Consider the following 17,944-nt stretch of genomic DNA (forward strand, 5'->3'; position numbering starts at 1 on the left):
CCAATGCAGGTTAGACGTAAGAGACAACGGTTCCATCCCTGGGTCAGGAAGATCCCTTGGAGAAGGGAATGGCAATCCACTCCAGTAGTCTTGCCTGGAGAATCCCATGGACAGAGGAGCCTGGAGGGCTACAGTCATAGGGTCGCACAGAGCTGGACCCGACTGGAGCGACTTAGCACAGCATAGCAACTGCCTGGACTAGGTGGTAGCTGGATGTGGCATCAGGCACTGGGCATGGTAGTCCCTAGCTGGCACCTTACCCTTCAGCAGTCTTCTTCTCTGAAACATTAATTCTTCTCTCCGGAACCTCTCTGGGTCCAGTTTTGAGTAGTCCCAGCTGTTATAGCTGTGTGGGCAAGGATATATACCTGAGAAGGAGTTAAGAGTGATCATGAAAACTGCTGCAGAAGAGGAAGGGAGGCAGGGAACAGAAGAGTGAGGCCCCTGAGATACCCCTGCTGGTCCTGGGGGGACTGGGCTTCCAGCATGAGCCACCCCCCCCCGCCCCCCGCCATGCTGGCCTTGTAGCCTGGCATGAGCCACTTCCTCTCTGTGAGACTGGTTTCTTCATTTGGAGAATGGAGATGTGAGGCCAACCCTGCCCTCCCGACAGTGTGAGGGTCAGATCTCAGTGCTGCATGTTAAAAGGACCGGGAATTATGTGAGGTGAAGGATGTGTTAACTAATCTGCTTGTGGTAAAAACTTCACGACATATACGTGCATCAAATCTTCACACTGTACACCTGAGACTTCCGCAATGTCATATGTCAATTACATCTCAATAAAGCTGGGGGAAATTTCTTCCCTGACACAAATGACTCAGGGGGCCTAGACTGCTTATAAAACAATGTAGCTGATGCTAACCATCTGCTTCCCTGGAATTTTGGTACATGATAGACAGAGGTGCCTACATGAGCAGTCCCCAGTAAAAACCTTGGGCACTGTTTCTCCAACGGGCGTCTGGGCAGAACCATCACACATGTGTGGCTACATGTTCATTGCATCGGGATGAGGGGCTCTGCATCAATGGGAGGAGGAAGCCTGCACGTGAATTCCTTCAAACTCTGCCTGTCTGTCCCCTTAGGATCTGGTTATGTATCCTCACTCCATTGCAATAATAAATCTTAGCTATAAATACAACTGTATGCTGAGATCTGTGAGTTCGACCACATCTCCTGATGTGGAAGTGATCCTCAACATAGGAGGAAATGTGAAAAGTGCTTACTTAGCACAGCACTCAGTCCACAGGGAATTTCTCAGCTTTCAATGACTTTAGAAGATACTTGGGTTGAGAGAGGGCGAGTGAGGAAGGAGACTGAAAAATAGTTGAAAAGCAAACGTCAAACTGGCACTGTGTGTGCTGCAGGGACAGAGAGACAACCCTTGGTCATGTGGGGTCACACCAGGGGTGGAAGGTAGGGCTATCTGGTCAGCACACGGCAGGGGGTTCCTGGGTCCACCCACCTACAGCACATGGTTAATGGGCAGGACAGCTGAAACCTGCTCCCTGCAGATGCAGCCAGGGGCAAAGGGGGACGAGGACTGTGTCAGACTGCTTGAGGAAGCAGGCTCATGGGTATTCCTTGGGATCTACCCGCACACTTTACTTTCCTGATTGTCAAGGAGAGAAAAGGACAACTGTCTCAGTGAGGAGGTGTGATGGCAAACAGGAACCCACCTGGGCTCTGGTGGAAGACATGTATCTGGAATGGCTTTCCCAGGAGAAAGCAGCCCCCTCTCACCTGAAATCCACAGGCTCATTGTGTTACAGATGTCAGACTTGAACTCGTGCGTGTTGAACCAGGACTGAGGGAAGCAGCAGCAGAAGCTGGTGTACAGGGCTTTACTCAGAAGCGATGGCAACCTCTGGGAGCAAAAGGAGCCCGGGCAATGTTCTGGACATTTCCACACCCAGAAAAGAGCCCCTGACTTCAGAAAGGACCTGTGATAAAATGCTCTACCTGACACTGTGCTACCTTCCTGATCACATGCTTAGCGTTCGTGCTCAGTTGCTTCACTTGTGTCTGACTCTCTGCGACCCCACGGACTGTAGCCTGCCCGGCTCCTCTGTCCATGGGATTCTCCAGGCAAGAATACTGGAGTGGGTTGCCTTCTCCTTCCAGGGGATCTTCCTGCCCCAGGGATCGAATCCACATGTCTTACGTCTTCTGCATTGGAAAGTGGGTTCTTTACCACTAGTGCCACCTGGGAAGTCCCATGAGGGGAGCAATTTCCATCTGCAGCTGCCACATATCCAGGTGCACCCCTTATCCTACGTGGAGACCACACCTCAAACATCGTGCTATGTTGGCCAGCAACCTTCCTCTCCTCCAGTTCCTCTGCATGTGGTCTGTGGCTCAGCCCTTTCTACCACCTGGTCAAAGAGTAGCTCAAAGATGACAAGTACATTTGGCATACCCACATCTTGCTCCATCCCAGAGATAATATTTAGTCTTACTTACTGAGTTTTTTTAACGTGAACAAGTGGTACTGTTCTATCTTTTCAGCTATGCTTAGGCTCAAATTATACATTTATATCTGGCTTTATTCATTTAACATCGTAACATAAATACTTCCCCAGGTTATTATAAACTCTTTGGAATTTTTTTTCCAAAAGTGACCTTCATAATATTGTGTGAGTGGCCATTTCAAAATTTACTTAAACATGACAAGATATTGTCATGTTTCTTAGACTTTGCATTACAAATTATGCAGAGTAATTATATTTATTTATGAAGTTAGCTCAGTATCTGGCACATATTAGGCAGTTAAAAATTTGTTGAATGTATGAATGAAAGCAGCTTTTACTATTTATTAGGTTATGACTTGCATTAGATGGTATAATAATAGTAATCATGGCAGCTATTATATACTGGGGGCCCATCAAGTGCTGGGTGATATGTCAGATGTCTTACAATCTCATTTAATCCTTAGGACAACTTGGTGAGAGAGGCATTATTAATATTATCCCCATTTTATGGATGATGAAACTGAGACACAGACAGCCTAAGTGACTTGTTAAGCAGACACTTTATCAGTATAAGTGCCTTTTAGCACATCTGCATCAATTCAGTTTCCACTCAGACTGTCCAGGGGAAATCCTTATATCCTTCATAATCCTGGGACTGACACCTTTTAATCTATGCAATCTAGCAGGTAAAAAGGAGAATTGAATGATTATTGTTTTAATTTATATTTTTGGTTGTTGTCAAAGATGAACTTTTTCCCCATTTGTATTTCTTCCCTAGGGAATTTCTGGCTTATGTCCTTTGTCCATTGGGCCATTTTTCCTACCCATTTGTAAGACTTCTTTATGTTGTGTTGCATATATGCTAACAGTATTTTTGCATAAGTTCTCATTTGCCTCTTTGCAGTAATTTAAACAATTTATATATTAATAGTTAAATCAGTCTTTTATGGTTAGTCCCTTGGGGTCATATTTAGAAAGTCCTTCCCCATCCTCAAATCATATAAATGTTCACTTATATTTTCTTCTAGCAGCCCTTTTAGTGTATATAAATATACACACACACATATACATACATGCTGTTGTTCAGTCACTAAGTTGTGTTCAACTCTTTGTGGCCCCATGGACTGTAGTCTACCAGTCTCCTCGGTCCATGGGATTACCCAGGCAAGAATACTGGAGTGACTTGCCATTTCCTTCTGCAGGGGATCTTCCCGACCCAGGAACTGAACCCATGTCTTCTGCTTGGCAGGTGGATTCTTTAACACTGAGCCACCTGGGAAGCCCACATACATACACACACACATATAAAAAGTATATATGTATATTCACAATTTTGAAATCACATATTTAAATGCTATAGAAATAAATAGAGAAGGAAGTTTCTTATAACCTCATTCCCTGAGTTTCCCTGGATCAGGAAGATCCCCTGGAGAAGGGAATGGCAACCCATTCCAGTTTTCTTGGCTAGAGAATCCCATGGACTGAGGAGTCTGGTGGGCGACAGTCCATGGGGTCAAAAACAGTCAGATACGACTGAGGAACTAACTCTTTCAATTTCATTCCCTAGAGAAGAGCATTGCTATGAGTTTGGCAAATATTTTTCCAGACTTTTTTTCCCACTCATAGGCACACATACATATACATATACTTTTTATAGTATGGAGTTGTATAAGTTCCTTTGTTTTTCACTTAAAATATATCATTATATAGAGCTATAGAGCTACCTTATTTTTTGTAACTGCTGCATTCAGCTCAGTTCAGTCACTCAGTTGTGTCCGACTCTTTGTGACCCCATAAGCTGCAGCATGCCAGGCCTCCCTGTCCATCACCAACTCCCAGAGCCAACCCAAACTCATGTCCATTGGTGATGCCATCCAGCCATCTCACCCTCTGTCGTCCCCTTCTCCTCTTGCCCTCGATCTTTCCCAACATCAGGGTCTTTTCCAATGAGTCAGCTGTTCCCATCAGGTGGCCAAAGCACTGGAGTTTCAGCTTCAACATCAGCCCTTCCAATGAACACCCAGGACTGATCTCCTTTAGAATGGACTAGTTTGATCTCCTTGCAGTCCAAGGGACTCTCAAGAGTCTTCTCAACACCACAGTTCAAAAGCATCAATTCTTCAGCACTCAGCTTTCTTTATAGTCCAACTCTCATGTCCATACATGACTACTGGAAAAACCATAGCCTTGACTAGATGGACCTTTGTTGGCAAAGTAATGTGTCTGCTTTTTAATATGCTGTCTAGGTTGGTCATAGCTTTCCTTCCAAGGAGTAAGTGTCTTTTAATTTCATGGCTGCAGTCACCATCTGCAGTGATTTTGGAGCCCAAAAAAGTAAAGTCTCTCACTGCAGCATTACAAGTCAGTATATGAAACTATCAGCTTCCCAGGTGGCTCAGTGAGTAAAGAATCTGCCTGCAATGCAGGAGACGCAGGAGACGTGGGTTTATTCCCTGGGATGGGAAGATTCCCCTAGAGGAGGGCATGTCAATCCAGTCCAGTATTCTTGCCTGGAGAATCCCAAGGACAGAGGAGCCTGGTGTCCATTGAGTTGCAAAGAGCCAGACTCGATTGAAGCAACTTAGCAAGCATGCATATGAAGGAAGATACCACAACTTACTACTAATTACTTTCTTATGGAAAGAATGTTAAGGGCATTAACCTGGAACGAGCAGTGAATAGCTATCTAAGATGATTTGTTTTTCCTAAATAGTGGTTGATGCTCACTTTTAAGAGAGCCTCTTCGTAATGGGTCCTGGATTCACAAAACAAAAGAAAAGCATAGTTCTGGGCTATCCGGTCGAACAGCTTGCTCTGGACCTCCTTCTTTGGCTACCAGGAATACAAATAGAGAAGGAATTACAAGAATTACTTGTTGAAACAGTCAAGGGCTGAGAACCTTAACTAAGTGTTTCATTTTTAGGAATCTTATTTGCAAGGTATTTAATTTCATTTTATTTATGAAATGCTATAATAATTTGCTTTAGGATCTATAGAACATGTACAGAGAGGCAGGGTGTTGAGAAAAGCACCCGAAACTCTGAGCCACGAGGTCCTGACTTTGCTCTCTGCCCTGCCCTTGATCAGCCACATGACGGGCCAGTTCCTAAAGCTCAGGGTTGCTGCAGGCATGGTGCAATGTTTCCAGCCCAAGGTGTCTGGAGAAGGCATGGGTGGGGAAGGATGAGGGTGACAGGTGAGGCATGATCCATGGGTGGTCTGTGGAATCAGAGGGGCTGATAACCCATGTTAAAGAGGCCAGGATTTAAAATAAAAAAAAAGAGGCTGGGGTTTGTCCCACAGAAAAATAAGCAAGGAAAGAGAAGCAACCAGGTTTGCATTTACCTGGTACCTTTCATGAAAGATCCACCAGAAGCTATCCAGCCATATAGCTCTTACAGAAGGGGAAGAGAGAAACTTCTCTAATTCTCTACCTGAACAGAAAGACTGGAAAAGAAACACAATCCATGTTATTATTGCTTATTTATTTATGTATTCTTTGAAATTTACCTGGAGCTACAGCCAGATTCATAATCATCTCCACTCAAACCCTTCCTTTCCGCCCACATTCTATGGCTTGTTATTGTTATTAATCACACCACCTTCCCACCAGTCATCTTTGGAGTCAAAATACTTTGGGGTCAACTTAGAAAAAGAAAAAAAACTTAGAGCCTGTTATACAGAGTCAAGTAAGTCAGAAAGAGAAAAACAAATATCATATATTAATGTGTATATATGGAATCTAGAAAAATTATCTTGATGAACCTATTTGCAGGGCGGGAACAGAGACACAGAGGTAGAGCACAGACTTGTGACACAGAGGGGCAGGGAGAAGAGGGTACGCACTGAGAGAGCAGCACTGACATATATACACTCCCACGTGCAAAACAGGCAGTGGGGAGCTGCCAGATAACACAGGGAGCTCAGCTGGGTGCTCTGTGACTACCTGGAGGGGTGGGATGTGGGGAGTGGGAGGGAGGCTGAGGAAGGAGGGGAACAGTTGCCATGTATCTCGCGCTGGCCCATGCCATTCATTCCTTATCTCACTTTTTCACCATCTGTCTCTGTGGTTGCTGCTGAATGATGAAACTGTTATCCCCAATGTATAGAAGAGGGAAGTGAGGATTGAAAGGTTAGAATTCTTGCCTAAGCTTATACAAACGGGGAAGCTCAAAAGCAGGCAGCCTAGGACTTCCCTGGTGCTTCCAATACAGGGGGCGCGGGTTCAATCCCTGGTTGGGGAACTAAGAATCCCACAAGCCACATATAGCGGTCAAAAAAAGGGCAAAAAGCAGGCAGCCTGGCCCCAGAGATACTGCACGGGCTGCCTCTCCTCTTACCATTTGGAGGAACAGAGTGTGTCCCGGATGCAAAAGGAAAGACTTCTTGGCAGTCCCTTCAGGCCTCCAGAAGCTGCGGGCAGAGTGCATAAGCAAGCCGCCCTTGGTAGCAAAGAGTGCTCTGAGCCCTGCTCTCGGTTCAGTCCTGTCTGCCATTCCTCATGTCTCCTTGGAGAGGTGGGACAGTCAGAGGGGTGGAGAGAGCAGACTGACACCCCACTGCCTGGATTCTCGTCCAGCTCTTACACTAATTAGCTGCAGGGCCCTGACCAATGGTACTGAATCTGTCTGTGCTCATATGGGAAATGGAGATGGTGATGACAGTCCTGACCTCCAGAACGGCTGTGAGGGTTCAACGAGTGAACTCATGGTCTAGGGGTGGCCACCAGGTTCTCTGACCCAGAGGCAAAGCTGGCTGCTGAGGGCATAGGGAGGGATGGAGGAAAAGATTTGAGGAGGCAAATAAATTTGGCATGGCCCCAAAGCAGGATGAAAGAGAGTCCTTTTAAAGGCAGGGCACAAATCTTTCTTGGGTTTCCTGGGAGCCAAAGAAAAGCAGGAGCCAGCATCAGATATAAGACTAAAAGCATTCCATGAAATGCAGTTTTTCTTGGGATTAAGGTCTAAGGAAAACATTTCCCAGGGGACCTGAGAAATGGGACATTAGTTAGCACAGCAGTCGCCATCCTGGGGGCACCCACACAGCACGTGGAACGAGAGCTCAGGTTCCAGAGAGGGTCAGTGGGCCTGTCAAGGGTACAAGGATGGGGAGAAGGTGGCACAGGAACAGTGGATCCAGGAAACACACCATCCATTTTTCATGTCATTCTTCCTCTTTTAAATTTTAGAAAAAGGAAGAAGAAAAAACTACAATCTTGTATACCTGAAACTAACACAACATTGTAAATCAACTATATTGCAATAAAGAAAGAAAAAAACTACCATCTTATCACCCAGAGAATGCTGGTGCTATCTCTTAATGGTTTCACCCCAGATATTCCTGTGTGCTGACATAATAACATTGTACTGCAGAGTTTTACATACTGATGCTTTTCATTTAATGTCATTTAATGTCATAGCACAGTATGTTAAAATACACTCTTTATAAATACTCATTAGAGTGGCAAAGTAGTCCATGATATATAAACCAAAAATGACGTACTGATGTTCTGTCATTAAACTTTTCTAATAACATTGATAAATAAAAATGATCATTTTTTGAGACGTTATGCCTAAGTGCTGTGTTGTGTGCTTATGTACATTATTTAATTTTACAGTAATACTTCAAGGTAGAGGCTATTGTTATTGCTATTTACAGAAGAATAAATGGGAGTGCAGAGAGCTACTTAATCTCCAAGATGTACTGCCTTCCAGGTCCTTGTTATCACAAAAATCACGTAGTGAACATCCTTTTTATGCTGCCCTGGAGAGAATGTGATGCTTTGAGTGTCTGCTGCTCCTACACCTCTCTGCTAAAGAAGGCAGGGGATCCAGGACCTGGTCCCAGGGTGACCACTGCCTGCCCTGGGCACCAGCACCTGGTGAAAGGCAGCCATCCGCTTAGTGACCACAGTCCATGCTGGAGCCTGGCACTGGAGAGCCAGAAAACACCACTGTCATACTGGGCAGTGACTGGCCTAAACAGATCATTGCTCTTAGGAAGTCAGCTTGCAAGAGGGAACAGAGGTAGAGACACAGCCGAGGGCAGCAGGGAAAAAATCATGAAGAGGAGGAGAAGGCAGAGAAAGGCTAGGGAGAGAGGGAGGAGGGACAGAGCGAGATGCGGGTATGTTTTGAAGCAGTGAGACGTACAGACAGAAGAGACTGAAAAGCTGGGTGCCAGGAATGGGGGGGAAGTTAGGAGCTGAGGGGTCAATGGCCATAGCTGTTTTGGGGACTCTGGGGCTGTGCAGCTGTGAGAGGCATTGAGGCACAGCTGGAAGATGGCTGAGACAATTTTCTGGGCCTCCTCCCCTCTCAACCCCTGCTCACAACTCTCCCCCAGCTTCTGAGGGGCCAGCATTGTCTAACACACACACAAGTTCTTCTGGGCCTTAGAATACTCCCTTTCTTCCTTCCCTGTGGCTCAGCTGGGAAAGAATCTGCCTGCAATGCAGGACACCTGGGTTCGATCCCTGGGTTGGGAAGATCCCCTGGAGAAGGGAATGGCTACCCACTCCAGTATTTTGGCCTGGAGAATTCCATGGACTTTAGAGTCCATGGGGTTGCAAAGAGTCGGACATGACTGACTGACTTTCACTTTTACTTTTCTCCTTTCTAAGGAACCTGGCTCTCCAAGCTGGTGACTCACCCCAAGGGGTAACTGTGGGGCAAATACATATTCTAACTACTGTCTAATTAAGAAAAAAATTAAGGTTACCCATATACAACTTAGTGACTGACAAGGGAACACATGCATCACTAATTAACATGTATCACAAGGGTGTGACCTCAAAATGCTACACTAACAGGTCATGCGATCAGCACGGTTAGGAGCCCAGAGCACTGGGGGAAAGGATGTCGGTTTCGTCGTCGGTCTAATCTCAGCTCAGTTGCTTGCAAACTGTGTGGCCCTCAGCAACTTACCTGCCAGACTCAATTCCCTGGGGTGTGAGACTGGGACAGCGCTGTGTCCCGCGCAGGCGGGCGGCCCAGAGGGCTCTCTCTTCTTACCTTGCCGCTAAGGGGGTTTTTCTCAGCCAGGATCACGTTGCCCACCAAGTCACAGAAGTCCACCCCATTTGGAAGATTGTTTGGCCTAGAGTCGTCAAAGGATGGGTACTGGTACAGCTCTGCCAGGAGATTTTTATCTGCTGTTTTCTAAAGACAAAAACAGAATATGAAAATGGGGTCCCTCATTTTGACAGTTTAAAACAACACAATATCTTCTCCTTTTTATCATGGAGATAATATTAACAATCTTAGAGAATGTTGAAGAAAATGAGAGTGCATGCGTGATTCAAGTAGTTCTTATCCAAAAGATATTTACATTATTTCTATTTTCCTTTCAGGCTTTGAGTACATGTATACAAATATGTATGTGTTACTTCATTTTACGATACATATATGCATACACGCTTTTATGTCTTGCTTTATCCCCTTAGATGTTTCACATTGTCTTCAAATTCATCATATAAAGTAGTGTATCTTGTTAAGATGTGCTATAATTTAATTAACTACTCACAGATGAGTTCAAATTAGTATTATTACTAACTGGGACCATATGGTTCACCTCTTTGATGTTATTTACTTGGCATGAATTTCTCAAAATGGCACTATTAGGATCAAAGGATATGACCACCCCACCTTTATGGTTCTTAACATATATCATTAAATGGATTTTAGGATAAAAATATGATTATAAAAATGTAAAAATACAGAAAAGTAGGAAGAGAGATCAATAACCATGACCCAAAGGCACCTCATGGAAACGTTCTGAGGGACTGAGCTCCCCTGTAACTGGGTGATGGCCTTGGCAATGGAGAACCAAGTGACTAACTGCATTGACTCTGAGTCAGGTGTCAGCTCCCCCGTGTACTGCTGTGCCGCTCTGGACAGGACATTTAGACCTGCTCGGCCACCATCATGGGTTGTATGACAGTTTTGATGTGGACCCACAACCATCGGGCTCTATGCTGTGTGGGAATTTTCCAGGCTATGAGGTGAAAAAAGGGTAACATATCCTCTAGCATTTAAAGGCTTGAATACACATGAGCTGGGTAGTTTAGAGGGAGCTTAGGAGGATCTTGCCTCCCAGAGAGTGCTAGTGGTAAAGAACCGGCCTGCCAATGCAAGAGTCAAGAGACAGTTTTGATCCTTGGGTCTGGAAGATCTCCTGGAGGAGGAAAAGACAACTGATTTCTTGCCAGGGAAATCCCAAGGACAGAGGAGCCTGGCAGGCTACAGGCTCAATGGGGTCGCAGAGAGTCGGACACAAGTGAAGCGACAGCACTTAGGAGGATCTTATCTGGGGCGGCTATGAGATGGGGCCAGAGTGCTACTGGAGAGGCCGCCGAGAGAGCAAGACCCCAGGCGTGGGTATCTGAGCCAGAGGCAGGGGGCTCTGTCACCAGCAAGCTGCATGACGCTGGACGGGTCCTCTGACTGCTCCTGTCAGCTCCCTGGGGTGTCTGCAGGGACCCACAAAAAACCCCCACTGCTGTGGGAATGCACCCCTGGGAGCTCTGTGGCATGGTGGCTCTGTGTGAACTGAAGCTGAACTCATTGTTTCTAAGGATAAACAGCTTCTAAGTTCTAAAAATAAATGGACAACTGACCTCTGGAATCCTCTTGATTCTACCTTTTTGAGGTGTTATGAGAAATTCTAAAGTTATTAAAATACATTGGTGGTGTTCAGTCACCAAGTTGTGTCTGACTCTCTGTGATCCCATGGACTGCAGCATGCCAGGCCTCCCTGTTCCTCACCATCTCCTGGAGTTTGCCCAAGTTCATGTCCATTGAATTGGACGTTAAGATAGGTTAAGATTTTCTAAAACAGGTACTCTGCCATTTTCCTACATAATCACCATCCAGGTGCCAAGGGGCCTTTCCCTGGGAATAAAATATAGTTCAGGCCCAGCAGAAACCAACCCAGCAAGAGATCCCTTACCCTTTTGATAACGAAAGATTTGACATTCCTGAATTCTGAGCCCTTGCAAATATACTGTGATTTTCCTTTGCTCTTTTCTGCAGGAGAATGAAAGAAGAGAAATAGGATGTGAGTAACCACAGGGTCTGCCCACGGCTGTGTGGTAATCATACTTGTGATTTTTCATTCATCCTGAGCAGCCAGATGGCATAACGCACTATTAATTTGCCTGAGTTGCTGACTTGCTAAGACTCCGCTCCTTATCTGATCAGACTGCTTTTGAGCTCAGAGAAGCAGTCAGGATGCGCAGGTAAAACATGGGTTTTGAAGTCAGTCTGGGGCGAATCTAAGACCTGCGGTGGACAAGCCTGGTGGTTCTCGGCAAGTGGTTCCCTTACCTTCTCTCAAGTATAAAACACGTTCGAAGGCACCTGCCTCACAGGTAGGGGGTCTTAGGAAGCTTTAACAAGGGGATCCGTATGAAAACACCTGGTGCAAGGTGTCCCCCAGCAGGTCGTCTCGAGATGGCATTGTCCCTCCTTCCTTGCCTGATGCCAAGAAGTGAGATTAAAGGCTCTCTCAGAAGAGGCCAGAGATACTCTCACCTGAAACTCCGGACTCCTACTCAATTACATTTTAGACACTAAAAAAAATCCAAACCCCACAAAAACACCATCAAGTCTACAGGAAAGGAGTTTTGCCTCTGTCTGCCAAGCCGCCACGACTTCGCTCTCTTTTTAAAGCCTTCTTCTCCATCTCATATTTCTCAATTGCCTTCAAAAACCAAAAAAGAAAAGGGGTTTTAGGGTTTTAGTGCGAATCTGAGGGGAGGGCAGGGGTCAGGAACTAGGCCATTTCTCCTGCCGGTGCGCAAAAGGCCTGGAGCAAAGTTTGTGGCAGGGCCTTGCTGTCTCCCCGCTAGGTGGTAGGGCCTTGGTGGCCATGTGTGTCACTGACCTCATCCCCCTGAGAGTCACCACCACTATGTCCCCCACCCCCACCTTCTCCCACGCTGCCCCTCCTCCTGGCCACACTCCCGAGGAACACAGGAAGGAAGCCTGGAGCAGGCTTCCAATCATGGCTCCACGGGTGACAAGCTGCTGTTTAACCTCTGTACAGAGGGATAATAACACCTACCTCCCAGTGCTCTTATAAGGCTGAGATACTACTATAAAGAATCTGATGCGTTTTAAAACACTAGCACTCCGTAGGCTTTCAAATAGGAGCTGCTTAATAAAGAGTAACTATTATTATGATTATTATTAATCATCACCATACCCCAACCTCTCAAGAGATTTCTCTTGATCTCTGATTCCTCCTCCCCACTCCCCCAGCCCTGATAAAAGGGAGGAAAGAAAAACAAATGTCAGTGACCCAACAAGCTGCATTGACTGTCAACCAGCCCAGCGCTAAGCTGGGATAATGAAGTTAATTAACCAAGTATGATTTTGTGTCTTTGCCCTCAAGGAATTTCCAGTCTATTCAGAGAACCAAATCAACATACATGGGACAATTAAGTCTTAAATGTTTAGGATTCAAATGAGTGGGATCAGTATGGGCTGGAGCAGAGAGGACTGGCCAGAAAAGGTCGGGTAGGAGTGTTGGGGATAAGGGAGGAGGCAGCTCTCCTTAGCTTGATAAACCGTGAGATGCTTCTCCAGCCTCCCGCCACCTTCCTCCTGAACTGGCAGCCCTGGCCTGCGAGATGAGCTAAAGGTACTAGAATGTGTGCAGGTGTGTGGGCCTGTCGGGGAAGGAGTCACACTGATAAGTCTTTGCACCAACACTGTTGCCCCAATCACGTGCATCAGAGAAGGCACGATGGATGAATGAATCGGATGGGTGAGTGTCGACGTGGCAATACAGCCATGCCTCTGCCACCCACCAGGATGTCACTGTAGCTGACACTGGCAGGGCCCGGAAGGATGCACAAGATTTCCACAGCGAAAGAACAGAAAGGAACTTTGAATCCTGGAGGAAAAGTAAGTTTTAGGGCAAAAAATAATGAGACCTGAGTTTGCATTTGAGATGACAGAAGGACCTACAGGTAGGGCTGTTTTGTAGGAAGCAACTCCCAAACCTGGCTGGCGACCAGCCTCGCTAGGGAATTATTCAGATGTACAGATTTATTAGAGATGTTTATTCAGTCCTGAAAATTCAGAGGAAAGACTGATGCTGAAGATGAAGCTCCAATACTTTGGCCACCTGATGAGAACTGACTCATTAGGAAAGACCCTGGTGCTGGGAAAGACTGAAGGCAAGAGAAGGGGATGACAGAAGATGAGATGGTTGTATGGCATCACTGACTTGATGGACATGAGTTTGAGCAGGCTCTAGGAGTTGGTGATGGACAGGGAAGCCTGGCATGCTGCAGTCCACGGGGTCGCAAAGAGTTGGACACAACTGAGTGACCAAACTGAACTGATTCCTTATTGGAATAAATATCATTCCTTATTGGGTTTTGAACTGTTTATTTATTGTGGCTCTGAATTGGTCTCTATTTAAATTTTTTAAACCATAAATATTTTACATGGTACAAAATCAAACACAGTAAGAAGTCTCCTTCCTACTGCTCACTCAAGATTCTTAGTTTCTTGCATAGCTTTCTAGAGGTTTTCTAGAGGTATTCTGTACTGATTCAGATTAGAGCATACACAGCACACAGGTCTGCACCTGGCCCTTTTCACTTTTAGTTTTTCAAAAAGCTCCCAGGGGAGTCTGATGATCAGTTAGCTTTAGGTATCACTGCTCTAGATAACTAGGAATCTGAGACTGAAATACAGGTGAAAAGCTCAAATTTGCAAACATATCCTTCATTCCACAAATATTTCCTGAGCATCTACTAAAAGTCAGACACTGGGCCAGTGTTGAAGATGCAGCCATGAGCATCAAAGCCCGTCTCTGTCCTCCGAGGGCTCAGAGACTAGCGGGGAGAAGCCAGTGACTGCAAGGTGACCAAGGTAATCAGTGCTATTGAGGGTGGGGACGGTGTCAGGAGTGCACCCTGAAGGGGCACCTACACTGGTCTCGGGGTGGAGGGTGCAAGGAAGGCCTTTTCAGAGGCTGTGGCCTATAGGCAGAGGAAGGTATGCCCTACTCCCTACTGCAGGAGTGAATGGTGAAGCTGCAATGGTGAGTGTACAAGCTCCTGAGGGAAGGAGACTGGAAAGAAGAGCTAGGCAAGTTCATGGCCAGAGACTGGAGGAGAAACCCACACTCAGGGTGTGGGAGAAGGAATAGAAACAGGACATGGCTAGGGTTAAAGCAGGCAGGGGGGTCTGGATCTCAGAAGGAGATGGCTCACTTACTACACATCTACTGAACACTTTTTATGCATCTGGTACTGTGCCAGATGCCCTCTGGTTGGGCAACATGGAGCCTGGAGACACTAGTCTGGCTCAGATGCTGACATGGGAGGAGCAGTCCCATGGTCAAGGCTGATGTATAAAGGTCAGGGCACACCGAGGTCAACAGAGGTTGGGCAGGGTCACCAGGGGAGGGCTCTGGTGGCAGCAGGCGGTCAGCACCTTCCAGGTCTGATAGGCTGCCTGGACAGAGGAGCAGAAAGGACAAAGCCCCCCTTCCAGGTCACGTGAGGACCCACAGTTGCTCCTGCCAGCCCCGTCCTGGCTCTGACTGGCAATGAAGAACGCTGAGAAGCTGTGCCAATGCTGGGCAGCCTTGAAAAGTCACCAGATCCTGCTACTGGAAGGATAATATTCATGTTCCTGGCTCTAAAATTATCAAAACAACCCCACAGAACTGACATATAAATATAGTCTTGTTGTAAAATACCCAAACATTTACAGACATACTTGGAGTAATAACTTTACTCATCTTCCATCCCATTCCCTTTCCAGAACTGACTCCATTTGGCATGTATCCTTCCAGACTCTTTCCCTACACATTCACACATATAATGTCCTTCCTGAGAGCCATCTAAGGGTTTTTGAGAGTCTTAACTCATCTATTAAGATGAGTCAGACCATAGAGAAAGTTGAGCGCCCAAGAATTGATGCTTTTGAACTGTGGTGTTGAAGAAGACTGACTCTTGAGAGTCCCTTGGACTGCAAGATCCAGCCAGACCATCCTAAAGGAGATCAGTCCTGAATATTGACTGGAAGGACTGATATTGAAGCTGAAACCCCAATACTTCGGCCACCTGATACATTGGAAAAGACTCTGATGCTGGGGAAGATTGAAGGCAGGAGAAGGGGATGACAGAGGATGAGATGGTTGGATGGCATCATCAACATGATGGACATGAGTTTGAGTAAACTCTGGGAATTGGTGATGGACAGGGAAGCCTGGCGTGCTGCAGTCCATGGGGTCGCAAAGAGCCAGACACGACTGAGCAACTGAACTTACTTAACTCATCTAATTCTTGCATATATAATAATACACCTATGAGGTAGATATAGCATCAATGTTATCATCATTTTACAAGACACTGAGACTCATAGAGGCTCAATAGTTTACCTAATGTCAGAATGTGACAGAACAGTACAGCAGCAGGAATTCAAACTCTGACAGTCTTATTCTAAGCCTCTGGAGCTACATACACCCTCATGTACATGTACAGAGCACACGTACAGAGACAGAGTGCTTTCGAACTTAAACAAAATTGTTCCAAATAGTGTGTGTGTGTATTTTGCTTTTATTCACAATTCAATTCTAGGCTCTGCTCAACAGCGGGGTAAGGGAACTAAAGCTCGTGGTCTCCTTCCAGCTTCGGTAAAGAGTGGCTTAACCTCTGTGAAAGGCAACTTGACTGTATCCATCAACATTTTAAATTTCACTTCCAGGGCTCTATCTGGCAGAAATACATGCAAATGAGTCCCAAGATACATGTACAAAAATATTCACATGTTTACTATGATGAAAATGCCACTGAAATAAGGAATAGGGAAGAGTCAAATTGATTTTGCCACAGCCAAATCCTATATAAAAAAATAGGACTTTTATATAGATAAAAATGAAAGTTTATGAATTTAAAGAAACATGTCTTTAAGACTTCTATTGTGCAAACGTGCTTTCAAATTAATAAAGGGGTCCCTAGAGTCCTTTCTTCCTGGAAGCCTTACCTTAGCACTCAAAACTCACCAGGCTGTGCACCAGCGGGTTGGGACTCAGATCCGCGTCAGCAATCACCTGGTTCACCTGCTGAATGGAGCCAACCAGGCACGCTGGGAGGTGGGCCTGTTAAGGAAACTTTCTGGGTGATGATTACACACAAACAGAATAGGCTGGGGGAGCCCGGCCAGGACAGCAGCTCACTTCCTTTCCTGTGCTTTTTCCCCACTCCATTATTTTCTCTGCAAACATTCACACTTCTTTTATCTTGCCTTAAATGAGCTGCTTTAAAAATTGTAAACAAAAATTAACCATATTCTGGACACCTTAAAAAAGAATCACCCATTATGCTACCACCCTGACAACTTACTAGGCTCTGGGGAGACTTCCTTCTAGCAGTATTACATACATACCTTTTCACATAATTATAATATCAGTGTATACCTATGTTAGTTACTACTCTGAATTCTCTCCCACTCATTATTACGATCACTTTCCATAATCTTTGTAATATTTTAAATGGCAGTATACAAATTCATTTAGAGAATGCATCCTAATAGACTTAACTGTCCCTTGGCTATTGAATATTTAAGCTGTTTATATTTTTTGCAACTATAAATCACGCTGTGATGCACACAGTCACACGGAGAGCTGTTTCCTTATTTGGGATTATTCCTTTAAGAGAGATTTTCAGGTGAAGGATGCCTGGGTCCAAGGGCATCTCGATCTTGTTTATCACTGTTGAAATCTCTGCTCAGTTTGATGGCCCCTCTTATTACCCTCTCTACGTTTGCATTTCTTTCTGTCGTGGTCTCAAGTGGTCTAGGATACATCCTTTGTAAAAGCCCCATAATCCATCACTCCTCACAGCCTTCACGTAAAGCCAGGTTCACTGTTACTTCCATTACCCTCAAGTGTTCTTACAAATTGGAGGACACTTGACAAATGAAGATGCCAAGGAGAGACATGACAAATCATAGGGAGTGAAATGGATTGCTTGGGTTGTGATGAGTGTGGGATTAAGAAGAGAGAGGGCACATGAGAAAAAGGCCCAGGAAAGTGAGACCTTGAAGCAGATCCTCATGGGATCATTTGTGCTCATCTTGAGAAGGGTTTCGGAGAGGCCCAGAAAGTGAGGTGATGCAGAGAGATACACGCAGCTTGGCTGGCAGGAGCATGACTCGAAGGTAAGTGAGCTATATAGAAAATGGAAAGACAGACTTATTTATAACCCAAGATGGTCTCTATTTGCTGCATGAGTTTTATGGTCCCCCAGAGACGGGATTCTGTGGGTCCCTGAGACACAAGGTTCAGGGTCAGAAGTGAGATCTGGATCAATGAGGCCAGAGTCAGAGAAGGAAGATTCTGGTAGTGTCTGCATGATGCCAGAAGGGCAAAGTCTGGCCCAGGTAGAGGTGCTGGCAGGTTAGAAAGGTCAAATGGAGTTATTTTTTTAAATTCTTTATTGAATA

At 45.6% G+C, this 17,944-nt stretch overlaps 1 protein-coding gene across 9 annotated transcripts in view; it reads right to left on the minus strand.

The window, feature by feature from the left end:
- Positions 1 to 17,944, minus strand: part of LOC139176049 (protein FAM227A-like) — a 43,500-nt gene that overhangs the window by 17,677 nt on the left and 7,879 nt on the right. For 2 of the 9 annotated variants that reach the window (XR_011566839.1, XM_070790408.1), the window contains exons 3-8: positions 16,503 to 16,585; positions 9,485 to 9,631; positions 5,817 to 5,918; positions 5,199 to 5,303; positions 1,744 to 1,867; positions 261 to 368 (exon numbers count right to left, since the gene is read on the minus strand). Coding sequence is in view for 3 of the 9 variants with exons in the window: in XM_070790408.1 (XP_070646509.1) it covers positions 261 to 368; positions 1,744 to 1,867; positions 5,199 to 5,303; positions 5,817 to 5,918; positions 9,485 to 9,631; positions 16,503 to 16,585 (669 nt within the window). In the remaining 6 variants the exon portion in view is untranslated. Of the gene's footprint in view, positions 1 to 260; positions 369 to 1,226; positions 1,317 to 1,743; positions 1,868 to 5,198; positions 5,304 to 5,816; positions 5,919 to 9,484; positions 9,632 to 11,420; positions 12,086 to 16,502; positions 16,586 to 17,944 lie in introns of those variants that run through there. The other 7 variants (XR_011566844.1, XM_070790410.1, XM_070790411.1 and 4 more) reach the window with 6 other exon arrangements.

This window comes from Bos indicus, chromosome 5 (assembly GCF_029378745.1).
Source record: "Bos indicus isolate NIAB-ARS_2022 breed Sahiwal x Tharparkar chromosome 5, NIAB-ARS_B.indTharparkar_mat_pri_1.0, whole genome shotgun sequence".
In the NCBI taxonomy this organism is placed as follows: domain Eukaryota; kingdom Metazoa; phylum Chordata; class Mammalia; order Artiodactyla; family Bovidae; genus Bos; species Bos indicus.